The 13,613-nt window shown below is 40.6% G+C and overlaps 1 protein-coding gene across 10 annotated transcripts in view; it reads left to right on the forward strand.

Annotated features, from left to right (window-relative positions):
* Nucleotides 1–13,613, forward strand: part of erc1b (ELKS/RAB6-interacting/CAST family member 1b) — a 225,045-nt gene that overhangs the window by 157,684 nt on the left and 53,748 nt on the right. For all 10 annotated transcript variants that reach the window (XM_067428496.1, XM_067428498.1, XM_067428488.1 and 7 more), the window contains one exon: nucleotides 10,772–10,919. In XM_067428496.1, the coding sequence (XP_067284597.1) occupies nucleotides 10,772–10,919 (148 nt within the window). The remainder of the gene's footprint in view (nucleotides 1–10,771; nucleotides 10,920–13,613) is intronic.

Consider the following 13,613-nt stretch of genomic DNA (forward strand, 5'->3'; position numbering starts at 1 on the left):
TGTGCTGCTCAATTGTTGTTAAAACAGTGATGCTTTTTTGATCAATACAAAGTTCAAAGTAACATCATTTATTTTAAATATAAATCTTTTACATCCTTGCTGAATAAAAGTATGTAACACTTGAACTAAGATTGAACAATACTTCTACAGCATTAATCTTAGTCAATGTTTCAGCATTTACTAATGCATTATTAAAATCCAAAGTTGTATTGGTTAACATTAGTCAATGCATCGTGAACTAACATGAACAGACAATGCACAGCTGGATTTTTATTAACTAACATTAATAAAGATCAATAAATACAGCAACAAATGTATTGCTAATTGTTATTTCATGTTAGCTTATACATTAACTAATGTTAACAAATGATACCTTATTGTAAATTACCAAGTATTAATTTCTTTCTTTCTTACTGAACCCAAACCTTTGAATAAATAATAAATATAAACATTATAAAAAGGAATAAAAATGTGTGTATAGAGAAAAACAACAGCTTCTATTTGAAGCCGTTTGACAGGAAGCTACATGCGATCTTCGGTTTTGAAGTATATTTAATTGTCTATTTTAAATTTACCAAATGATATCAAGTATAATATGACTGAGATACAGAAAGGCCTATATGGACTGTGATGACTCAGAGATGATCAATATTCATTTTATCTCTACTTAGAAAGTGTAAAATGTGTCTTGCGACTCGTGTTTTTTTTTTTGTGTGTGTGTGTGCCGCATGTGTATATATGCACCAAATATGTATATAAGTGCTGTTTATGACAGGCAGGTTAATGAGGGCGAGGAGAAGATAGGAGCAGGGTGGTCCTGGACTGAGAGAGGCGAATTACACCCACAGATGCGTTAAACTCACCAGGGGCTCGTTGAGACTGAAGGATATGAAAGACTGCCATCTCTAGTGAAATAACCAACCCAGATGCAGTGCTGCGCGAACACAAAGAAGTGTCTTACACCGGCAGAAATATCACCGGCCCCTGCGGAGCCACATTATCCATTCAGTCTTCCCGACAACCGTGAAGTTTATCAGGATTTCAGGTTCATGTTTATAGAGCTGAGTTTGTCTTTTTGGTTAAGGATGGCCCAAGCTTGGTAGCTGTGGGTCTCGAGTTGTTTTATTGCATTCAGTGTGGTGTGGTGTGGTGTTGGTAATTGGGCTGTGGCCAGTGGGGGTTGAGGGTACTTCATTTTGGTCTGTGGTAGCCTCACTCTATACACCCCTCCTGTCTTTGTCGATCCAATAAATGGCCCCATTTATGAAACCACCTTTTCATCCATCCACCATATGACGTAACCAGACCCTTAAACTAGCTTCCCGCCAACCGGCTTTGGTCTGATCTTTCGGTCTTTTTTTATCTACAAGAACGGAAAAAACTAGCTCTGTCTGTGCTGCGGTACAACCGATTTGAATGCGTGTGTGTGTGTGTTATAAAGATGACCACACACGACTCCATGGTTCCTGGGTTCCCCACAGGCGGAGTTGTCCTGCCAGGCCTGTTTGTGGAGAAACTTTTGGAAGACGTTCTTCAGTCGGAGGCCTTGAGTCAGTTACAGACCGCCTTCTCTCCGGACTTAGACCTGAGAAACAGACAGTGCAGTTTGTCTGCACCAAGCCATGTTTGAAGTAGGTGAGATTTACAGCGGCTGACCTTGAGATGAACATTTCCTTCCTTAAACACAGACGCAGGCATATACACACGCATGGAAACTCGGGAAGCTAAGTGGCGATATCTGTCGATGATGCTCTGACAGCTACAGTTTATGGCAGACGGGATGAGTTTAAAGATAGTGGAAGCCATAAAGAGTAACTTTACACTGACAGTAGTAAGCGTGCCGTGTACTGTATATACACTCTCGTTCAAAAAAAAATTGGGAGTCGTAAGATCGGTAAGTTTTTTTTAAAAAGTAGTAGTCTCCTATGCTCACCTAGGCTGCATTTATTTGATCAAAAAATACTGTAAAGATGAAAATGTAGTGAAATATTATTACAGTTTAAAGTAACTGTTTTGTATTTGAATATATTTAACATGTCATTTCTTTATGGGATGGAAAAGCTGCTCCAGTCTTCAGTGTCACGTGATTCTTTAGAAATCATTTTAATATGCTGATTTAGTTAATTATGTTGTTGTTATTGACAACAGTTATGCTACTTTACAAGATTCTTCGATTAAATAGAAATCATTTGTAACAATGGAAATGCCTATATTGTCACTTTTTATCAATATAATGCATTCTTGCTGAATAAAAGTACTCAAATCTTTGAATAATAGTGTACTGTAAGATGTATGACATTATTAATCATAACCTATAGACTATTAAGCAGAATTATGTAATATAAATTCATAGTCTACTGCTATTATGATTTTTACATCGATTTTATTTCATATTTAATTATTTAATTTTAAATTCAATTTATTTGAATGATGCTTTAAAAACAGATCAGTCATTAAAAATGATATCAGATGTATTTTATGCAGTATATGCTGCAAACATTGACCCCAGGTAAACTACAACTTCTTTTACCCCAGTAATTTGTCTACTCAGATCTATAACTAATATTCCACACCACCCCTCTACAAAGAGCTCGAGGTAAAATCAGGTCTTGCTTTATACTCATCGACTCGTGGAAAATCTGACAGGGTGCAGAGGTCAGGCCCATCATGTCTGAGCAGAAATCTCTCGGCAAACGCGTAACGAAACAACTGAGAGGCTTCACTTGCGCGATAATTCATAAGGGTTGTCATGGCCACATTAGTCACAATGAAAAACCATGAACTGTCCAGAAGCTGCAGAACATATCTGGGTAATCCAAGCTTGCGTTTTTAAACCATCTACGTTGTAGACATGTCACGAGGGGGAACACGGAATATGTCTTTAAGCTGCAGCGACTGGCCCGCTGCAGCGAGAGCGCGGCTTTAGGGCTGTATGTCACGTTGACAGGCGTAATCCCTCGTTTGGTGTCCAGTGGTAAGCCTCCGTGTTCCTGTGTCTGCGCGTCCCTCCGCTCTCGGTCTGAGCGCATCTTTCTCCCCTGATTCCATCTGTTTTAATAATGGTTTCCGCAGGTGCCACTCCTTGACGAGCTTCATTTCCCAGAAAGCAACTTCTGCCCTCCTCCCTCGTCTTCCTCCCTGGTTTTGTTTAGAGGCCCCAGCTGTGTTGCTCACCGCAACTTTCCCTGCATTTCCCAGGTAACAGGGATTTTGAATGGACTCCGGTGAGCCGGGGCGGTCTGCGGAGAGGTGCATTTTTCCGGTCACGCTCTGCATAGCGTGTCTGAAGTGGTCATGGCCTGACCGGCTTTTCCCATCTTCCACCACCTGCTCCGGCTGTCTGTGGAGTGCACCGCCGCATCACTGTGCGTGTCTATCTAACTGCTCTAGTCTGGTTTTGTTTGTTGGACTCTCTTCCTGGCACAAGTATTTTGTGTATAAAGTTTGAGAGTGTAAATACAGGATGCTGTGAAGTACAGTATGTTTACTTCCCTTTCTTCCACTCCCCCTCCTGTGGTTCAGTGATATACAGTACAGAAAGTGTTCCCGTATATATATTTTGGATGTTTTAGGGCAAGTACCATGGTATTACCATGTTTTTGGGCATGTGCTACACTAATACCATGAAATGAATGCTGGGGATTTACCATAGTAAAAACTACATTTTGGGCATGTAGTGTTCTAATACCATGTTATTTCGATGCCGTACCGGGATAAAACCATGTTGTTGGGCATTTACCATCGTAATAACATGCTATTTGAATATTATACCTTAGTAAAATATTTTTTTACATTTTGTGTTCATTTCATACCATTATTTTATACCATTATATATATTTTTAATACATTATTTATTTATTTTATTTTGTTTGTGTCCCCATAATAGTTTCAAACTGTTTTATTTACATTAATTTGATTCCATATTTATTATTTTCTTTTTGTGCAAAATGAGTCCGCAATAATTTGATAAATTTTTACTTTTAAATGGTATATTATCTGCTTAATTGTGATTACAGAGCCAATGTAAGGACTACGCTAGCATTTCATATAACACACAAACTCTAATTCTTATTGCATGGGATCTTTAGGAAAATGTTTATGAAATCTGAAATTTATAGACCATGATGGTAAATTCCATAAAGTCAACATCAACCCTGTGCAAAGTTCAGCAAGAGTTACGTTCTCCTCTTAGGGTTTGGAGATTACTTTGCGCTCTTTCTTTCTCTCTATCTCTCGCTCTCCAGCTGATGTGATCCAGATGGCTGGGTGCTGTCAGTCCAGGCGTGTGTATGTTCCCCAGAGGAGGCTGGGGAGAGCTGTGTGTGTGTGTGTGTGTGTGTGTGTGTGTGTGTGTGTGTGTGTGTGTGTGTGTGTGTGTGTGTGTGTGTGTGTGTGTGTGTGTGTGTGTGTGTGTGTGTGTGTGTGTGTGTGTGTGTGTGTGTGTGTGTGTGTGTGTGTGTGTGTGTGTGTGTGTGTGTGTGTGTGTGTGTGTGTTTGGTTCAGGGATGTGCTGGCCACCCTTTCGGTGTGCTGCTATCAGCACTAATTAAGGTCGGCCTGTCAGCCTTAAGAACAGCCGATAAGAGCAGGGGTGCTGTGGAGGAGAAGGGGTCAACACATAGCACATGTCTCATTTACACTTTTTTTTTCTCTGTCTTCATTTACAGAAATCTTGCGTCTTTTTTGGTGTTTAATTAGAACTATATATTTATAGTTTGAGATCAGTATCTAACGTGTGTGAGTGTATGTGTGTTTTTTTCCCCCAGCGATTTCTTTATTATTTTAGATTTTGGCTCCCAGAATTTATTTCAGTATTACAGTGATCCGGTATCTACATTGATCATGAAAAATTTGATCATGACAAATTGTCACTGTCGGACGGAAACCTTGTATATCCAAAAACGCAATTTTTCAGGAAATGGAAAAAGCACAGTATTTTTTTTAAATAATTAAACACTGTGCTGTCAGAGTTTATATTGTGGCTTTATACACTCTATTTTCAGACAGTTACGTCTGTCATTATATTATTAATCTTTTCCCAAGATCAAGCTTAAATGGAGTTATTTAAGTTAGACCAGAGAATTTTGAAGAGTGTGTTTTTTCCATTAGTCAATGCGTCGCATTGTTTTTATCGACATACAGGTTATAAAGTTTATAGTAGCTATGTGGGCATTCAGGTTTTTTTGTCATTTGACAAAAATCATGTTACTGAAGATAAAGCCCTACTCACGGGCTATTTAAGGAAGACTGGTTACGACTCTGACAAATCCTGATATTGACTGAGACACTCTTCTCCACTCCTAAAATACATTAAACAGTCTCTAACTATAGTTTCTTTAGTAAAGAATATGCTGTGCTTATTCAAATCATTTCTCATTAAAATTCTCCATAAAAAGCACACATCAGTGATGAAGATGCTCATTTAAAAGAGCTTGTGTTATTACACTCCCCCTACTGACACACACAAGCTTGTTCCCCGATGATCTTCACTCTGACTGCAGGCTTTTAAATTCACATTTGGTGTCTGGAAGCCCTTGTGCCAGATATGATTCAGCATCTGTTTCCAGGTGGCTCGCTTGTTCCAGTTTTGTCTCTCTTGTGAATCCGCTCGCAGTCACTCAAGAGCTGCTATTCTGTATAATGCAAGATTAATACAACTATTACTGTGTTCAGGAAGTACAAAGCCCATATTTTCAAATTGCTTAAACACCGGAATTTATAGCTTCTGGTGAGCCAATATTAGCTTTAAAGGCGAAAAGCTGTAGATTTTTCTTTAATGTTTCACAGTGCCCATCCAGAGAGGATGTTCAACACAGACGTCCTCTATAACTCTCCGTTTTTAACCAGCACTCCCATACCAACTCCAGAAGCAGAGGATACATCGCTCTTTTTTTTCTAGGCCAGTAAAAGCAGCCGCTGAAGGTCCTCCATGCCCCGTGGCGGCAATGAACGCTGAACGGACACCGTATTTCTCCCCACGTCTCCTCCATGACACATACACACACACCAAATGCAGAACTGACACCATATTTCTCTCTCTCCTACAGCACACACACACACACATTTGCCTGGAAAAAGGGCCTAGAAAAGCTGGGCTGTGGCTCCAGGCCATGGAATGATGGAGAGTTAGGGTTATTTTTATTTTTTTAATGTGCTGGGGCTCCTCCAACGCTCAGTTTGTTTAACGCGCCTGGCCTGTATTTTATTTTTATGTGCTAGATCAGGCAGTATCAGGTAGGACTTAGTACTGATGGATTCGGCTGATAACGTTCTCTGAACTCTTCTCTCCCTGCTAATGGTGTCCTCTAAATTCCTCTCCTTCAAATCAGCTGTCCATGAATATTGAAGTGTGAAAGAAATGGACATTTGTATGTCAGATATTGCAGATATGAGTCTGTGCAATGGAAAAAGATATAGTCATGATAATTATGTTTTTGCTCTAGAAGCAGCCCTGTGATTTTGAGTTTGATCTTCTGTCCTTCTGTATATTTCCATCCATCCATCCATCCATCCATCCATCCATCCATATGTATTTCCATCCATCCATCATTCACTTATCCATTCATCTTTTTCCATCCATTCACCTACCTATATGCAAAAATCTCTCTGGCCATCCATCCATCCATCCAACTACTTATACAAGCATATCTCTCCATCCATCCATCCATCCATCCATCCATCCATCCATCCATCCATCAATCCACCTACTTATACACCCATATCTTTCTGGCCATCCATCCATCCCATCTAGCCAATCCATCTATTAATATATCTCTCCATCAATAATCCAGCCATTCATTCATCAATCTATCTATTTTTCCATCCATCCACCAACCTATACACATATTAGGTTGCGCATCCACAACATATACACATGTTAGGTTACACATATATCTGGCCATCCATCCAGTCATTCATTCATCCATCCATCCATCCATTCATATGTTTGTCCACCCATCCTTCTCTCTGTCCATGATATATCTCTCCACCTGACTGCCTCTCTATCCGTCCATCAATTCATATATCTCTGTAGTCATACATCCCTCCAATCATCCATCCTTCATTGAGGACCTAGTGATGCTGTATTATATCAAGATATTCTTTTTACAGATTTGCTCTGAGGTAAAAATATAAGGTAAAAAGATCAGTATTTTGAAAAATCTACATTTCCCATCCATTCATCTGTCCCACATTTCTTCTCTTTTTTTGTTTCCAAGAAGCTTATCTCTCCTCTAGAGCGGTCATGGTTGAGGCAAGCATTAAAAATTTCAAGCGCTGAAAGTAGCCTGACCTCAGATCTGCTTTCGTTTAACATTCCTCCCTCATTTTGCCATCATTTACATCGGGCTGTCGTCATACAGTAGGAATGGCAGTGATAAGTCATATCCATGACACCGGCCATTCCTGGCTTTCTGTGCGGTGTTCCCCGCTCCGGTGGCTAAACCGGCACACTGTCACAAGCAGGCATAAATCTCCCCACCCCTACGGCTATTCATTATCTCTCCACTAGCGTACACACCCATAGAAACACCAAACCGATAGAGAACAGAGGGAGGTGGCATATTTTTAGGCCTGCTGATGGAGTTCTGAGAAGAAAGCAAGAAGCTTATAAGAATGCAGAGTACAGAGAGGGGAAATTGAGTGTTGAGGGAGGTGATGAGATGCGTTGACTGATGAGCCGCTCCCCCTCTCTCCGATTGGCTTTGTCATGAGAGGAGGTGATTGGCCACTTGACCTCTTCATGATCAATATGGACCCTTATCTCCCTCAGAACAAATGTGTGGGGGCCCATTGTCTCTGTGCTTCTGATAAGAGGCTTTGTCTTCTTTTAGGACAGGAACACAAGCTCTGCCTTGCTGTCTACTTCCTCCATTGGAGGACGCCTTCTAAGGCATTATCTTAACCCAAATGAAAACTCCTTTTTAGGAGATTTAACTCCTACAACTTAACACAATCAAAAAAATAAACTACAGAGAACACAAAAATAATAAATTATTTAAAAATATAAAATACATTTTTACCAGGCTTCTTCTCTCCCTGTGGCCACATGGGATATCAACATACCCAGTGTATAGGACAGATTCAATCACAGAGGATCCTTTTAGCTATTATCCTTGTTAAAAGATTAATATGAAGGAGACGCGTGCATCTGGAAAATGAGACAGAAGATTTCAGATTCTGTCTTCTCTTTTCCTGTAGACCACCACCTATCTCCCTCTCTTTCCCTGGGAAATGTGGGAGAAAAATGCATGTTATCTTGACCTGAATATCACGTGTGTGTGAGTGTGTTTACATGGACGTGTGAGCATTCTCATCCATCATTTCAGACTCCTTATCCTCCATATCCCAGTGCACATCCCTCCACTTCCTGTTATTTGCCTCTCCTCATGCCGCCCTCCATGGGTTTCTCTTTTCACCTCATCTTTCCCTTTGATTTTTATTTTTAGCAATTGCCGTCTTCATGCATTTTGGCAGTGCAGATAGAGAAGGGCTCATCGGGACCAGGCAGGGAGGTTATGGAGCTGAAGGGGAAGTTCCTTTTTGCCCAAAGTAAACTGACTCACCTCAGGGGCAGCTGCTGCCTGTGGTCTGAACCTGACCATAATGAGCACAGCTAGTCAGGAGGTCAGTGTATTAAAAGGCCTCTCTGACAGGACATGTTAGTGCTCAGAAGCCTCCTGGAACATCACCAGCTTTCATTTGATTAGTTTGCGCCAGGACACTGTGGTTTTTACAGACCTGGGTGGCCCGTGTGTGTGTGTTTGTGGGATACATCAAATCTCCATTGCTTTTGATGATCAAAATGACAGAATTAAGAGTTGTATGGCAGCCCATGGGCATCACACACTAGTGTGTGTGTGTACTTCTGTCAGGTACATAGGCTTCTTTCTAGAGCTGTGATGTCACTCTGGATAGAATCAGGTCAGCCAGTTCCTCCAAGGAACTGAAGAGAACATAACGAAACAGACAGAGAGAAAAAAGAAAGGGTTTGCCAGCGATTGAGAGACTGATAAGAGAAAAAGCAAATTCGCAGTAAGTTCGCAGTAAGCCTATGATTAAAACAGAATGTTGCACCCTTTCAGTTAGAAGAATATAGAGGAACTACAAAACTAGTGCGTTGTATTTTAAGATTCCTGATGCTATTATGTTGGCCAAATTCGTATAGCTTGCATCTTTCACAGAGAAGGCAATTTAGTGGAGGGAAATGCATATACCATAGTAGACAAAGTGAAAAGTTGCCTCACTGTGCATGATCGCTTCCAAATTTAGCCTCGATGGCCTCAACTTCTGGTGTACCGCAGTCTATAGAATACTTGTATTTAAAATCCATTAATTCATGAAAATAATCAGGAAGGACATTAAATATTATTTGAAGAATTACGTTTACTCAACGTATTTTGTGCTTATGCTATCACATGCTTAGTAACATGCCAACACTAACTCCACAGCTTCAAAATCTGGTCCATCAGTCATTCCTATTCTATTCCTATACCCAATCATTAATTTCCTATACCCTCATTAACTATTTCCTACATTGGTCCACTTATATAATCCACTTGAATGGAAGTGAGTGAGTGAATTCAGACATTGAGAACGTCGGAAGGGCTGCCATTTGGATCGCTTTTGCTTGCATCTTAATAATTATTTGAAACCTAACACACTTTGAGCTCCAGTAGTAATGAAAATATTTGATTTGTCCTCTGTCATGAAAAAAAAACATTTATAAACTTTTATTAAACGATTTTATAATCTATTAAAAAGGAATGTGTACGTGTGATTTTGCGCTGTACCCACATTGGACCAGTGGTTTAGGAAATGGATGGATGGATGATTCAGCTGCGGGTGCCATCTTCTGGTGAGACGCATTAATTCATTTGGCGTGCGACTCTCATCCATGCATTATGGGTATTCTCTAGCCATTGAGTACATTGATATACATTGAGTGCAATGGTTGTGCACTTGTTTTTGCAGTGCACTATGGGCTTGAATGGTTGCACTCTAAACATCCACTCTGATGCCCTAGTTAAAGGTATTGGGGCAATTTCAAACAGCCTAATACAGTACATATTTACTACCTACATAGTGTTTCAAATTACTCCCTTATGGGGTTCTTTTTCAATTAGCATGCTACCATAGAGGTTAACCATCTAGAAAGACAGTAGGCAGTGAGGCAGCTCACTAGGTTTTGGAACTGCTCCAATGAGTTTCTGTATTTAAGAGACCAAACAGAAAATGAGAGGGAGGAAAGGAAAGTGAGGCAAAGGGAAGATGATTTGACACACAGTTCACCACTAACACTTTAGCACACGTGGCTAACACTAACCCTAAGACATTCTCCAGTCTTGCTGCCTGTATTCTGCAGACTTTGACCATCTCAGCTGCCGGCACAAGACGTTCACCCTCCCTCTCACTCAGTTACCGCAAGTTTGACCTAACAGAGCTCACTCCCTGAAACAGCTGAACTTGACTGATGGCTATTCGTAGAATTAATTATTTGTGGTGTTTGCTATCACTAACACATCGTTCATACACTACTGTTTAAAAGTTTGAGGTCAGTAGAATTTTTTGTGGGACTGAAATGAAGTAATGGTAAATACTGATGTATTGCGGTCACAGGTTGGTCACAGGTCAAACGTGGCTCAACCGATCATAATCAAGAACCAGAGCTATTAATTTTGTAAGGTGTATTTGTCAACAGGATGTATTTTACACCGCAATCAGTTGTCCAACGCTGTCTGAATACTAATTGCGCCTTTTCTCCTCCAAATAGGCAGGAGGCGCTATTGGCAGCCATCAGTGAGAAGGACGCCAACATCGCTCTTCTAGAGCTGTCTTCCTCGAAGAAAAAGAAGACTCAAGACGAAGTGGCTTTGCTAAAGAGGGAGAAAGACCGATTGGTACATCAGCTGAAACAGCAGGTGAGAACAACCAACAGGCTGGACGTCTACACCCCAGACCATGGCACGAGGCAAAACCATAGACTAAAATGAACACAGACCTCAGTCCTCCTAGTTTCCTAGTGGAGTTCTTCAACCTCACCCACAGGAATGACATTGGTGTAGCTTAACCAGACATTCGTAAGCCTAAAAAAATAGTCCCACATCAAAGGGACAATTCAGACTTTATAGCTCAAGTAACAAACATTTTTGTTTCACTGACGAATTGTGTTTTAACACAAATAGAGCTTTGCTTTTCTGCGTTTGAACTCTCCGAAACTCTTTCCTTCCAGGCTCTCATTGTGTTCTACTATAAAAACGTTTTATTTGTTTTTAAAAACTTAAGATATGAGTCAAAATTATTGTGCGTCATAATTGAAAGCATGCCACAGATGCTGTCCATAGACGTTAAGTTGACATTAACCCGTAATATTCTCTTAAGAGGGGCGTGATTGCACAGAAATGTAAGATCACACTGATGATGTGTTCATAGTATCACTAACCAGCTGACCTTGCTGTCGTAGTTCTGCTTAGCAGTAAAAGAACAGGCTAAACGAAAAAGTTCTGGAGGAATTAAACCAAGACACGTTTGGAACGAGATCCCAGAGTATGGAGATGCAAACCGGCTACAGATGTCTGGCCGCAGACCCGTCAAGAAGGGCAATTTTAAGATTATTTGACTCCTCCTCCAGGTTCCCACAAACCACCTGCAGAAGCATGCACACACAGACTAGTGGCCATGCATTCAGATGAGTCTCAAAAGACGTGCGCACACATTTTGCATCCTCGTTTACAATATAAACCGGCCACATGCATGTATACAAAACCCAGTGGCCGCAGAAAAACAAACAGGGCGGGAGGACCAACACACACATCCGCACTTTAGCTTCATTCATGTTCACGGGCACACGCTGGAAAACACCCCTCCCTCACTGTTTCTCTGAATGACAGGCTATCAGCGCATTGCATAGCAGCGGCATTCCACAGGAAATGGGTGTCAGTAGTGCAGATAGCTGTGGGGCTCGACTCTCACCCGCAGCCCTGAGATCAGGAGGGCAGCCCGCGTCCCCCTCCCGCTCACTGTCAATCACAGCGGGGGGGAATTTGGTTAAAAGACGGTCAGAGGCCGGTTGCTCTCCTGACATACTAATGGTTCAGGTCAGTGATAAAGGTTACACGCGGTGGTTTTAAATCAGGTCTTTTTGGGCAGTTTTACTTCAGGGTCAAAGTTAGAAGTGAACATAGGAAGGGTTAAGGACCCTCAGTTCGCCTGTCCCTCGTGGACACGTTTTTCCACTCCTAATTCACAGCAGAAAGAAGCATTACAAGCAGCCGTTTGCCATTTATTGTCATTTATAATCATTAAGATGCAGAAAATGGATAACAAGCCCGAAGGTGTTTGACGTGGCCCCGGGTAAAGGGTGAGTGCTGTCTACTGTTGCGGCCCCTGGATTAGGACTGGGGATCGGGGTCGTAGGATTTGAGTGACGGGGGATGAATGTGACATAGTGGTACATTAAATGGACTATTTTTCTTTTCTTTTTTAAGAGACAGATGTGCATAAAGATGCAGGGCAGATAATGGTTCAGAAGAGGGAAAATTCCTGGTCATACATGTCAAGTCTTGTTAAAGAAAATAGAAAAGAATAATGTGAAAAGTGTGGCCTTTACACCATGTCATAACCATCTGCAGTATGATAGTGTCAAATGGTGCTGCAAATACATTAAACAAAATAAGTCCTTTTTGTCCCAACCAGCCTTCGTTAGAGATATTTTCTACTTAGTTTGTTTGATATGTCTGTACAGATTAGTATCCTTGAGCATTACCACTATGCAGGTCAATTATCTTGGGGGGAAAAAGTGCATACATTAATAAAAAAAATTCATAATTACCTAAATATTTCATGGTGAGTTGCTTGACACCTTAGCAGAATAAGAACTTTTTTATACATTCATTTTACATAATACACACACACACACACACACACATTTTACTGTGTTGGTGTAGGTTAATACACGTTCAATACATGCACACATTACACTGGGTAATCCCACCAGTCAAACTGATCCAAAATTATATTATATATTAAATATCAAATTTGTTTCATATTATCTATTAAATATCATGCATTTCTGTTCGACTTGGAACTGTATCACTTCATGTAGCAGTTTTCATGAGGTCAAACAACTGACTTTGAAAATGACCCTTGAAACTCATCCAGCCACACTTGGTTAGGATGAATTGTAGCACTGAAAGTGAAGATTCTTCAGCCAATCACATGGCTTCTCAATTGTTTTATTTGCCAAGAGCAGGTTTGGATGTGTTCAGTGTGTGATAAATGGAGCCCGTCATCTTGTTTAAATTATATTTTTTAGACGACGAGCAGATGGGACTATTTGATGTCTAACAAAATTCTGCGTAATCAACAGCCGTTACTGTGATCCAGAGATTTAAAGTGAAGGAAATTAACTAGTATGAGACCACAAAAAAAAAAAAATGGAAAGAAGAGAGAAGCTGAGCAGGGAAGTTATTAATAGAAAAGAGAGAGGTGAGAGAAGACATCCCGTATCTGTTTTTGTTTTGGGATACATCACTCTTCAAGATATATGTATTTCAGAAAGAAAATGAACTCTCTTTGTTCTTTTTTCCTTTTCGTTTTGTTCTTTTTCTTCTCTG

This window comes from Pseudorasbora parva, chromosome 20 (assembly GCF_024679245.1).
Source record: "Pseudorasbora parva isolate DD20220531a chromosome 20, ASM2467924v1, whole genome shotgun sequence".
NCBI classification, from domain to species: Eukaryota; Metazoa; Chordata; class Actinopteri; order Cypriniformes; family Gobionidae; genus Pseudorasbora; species Pseudorasbora parva.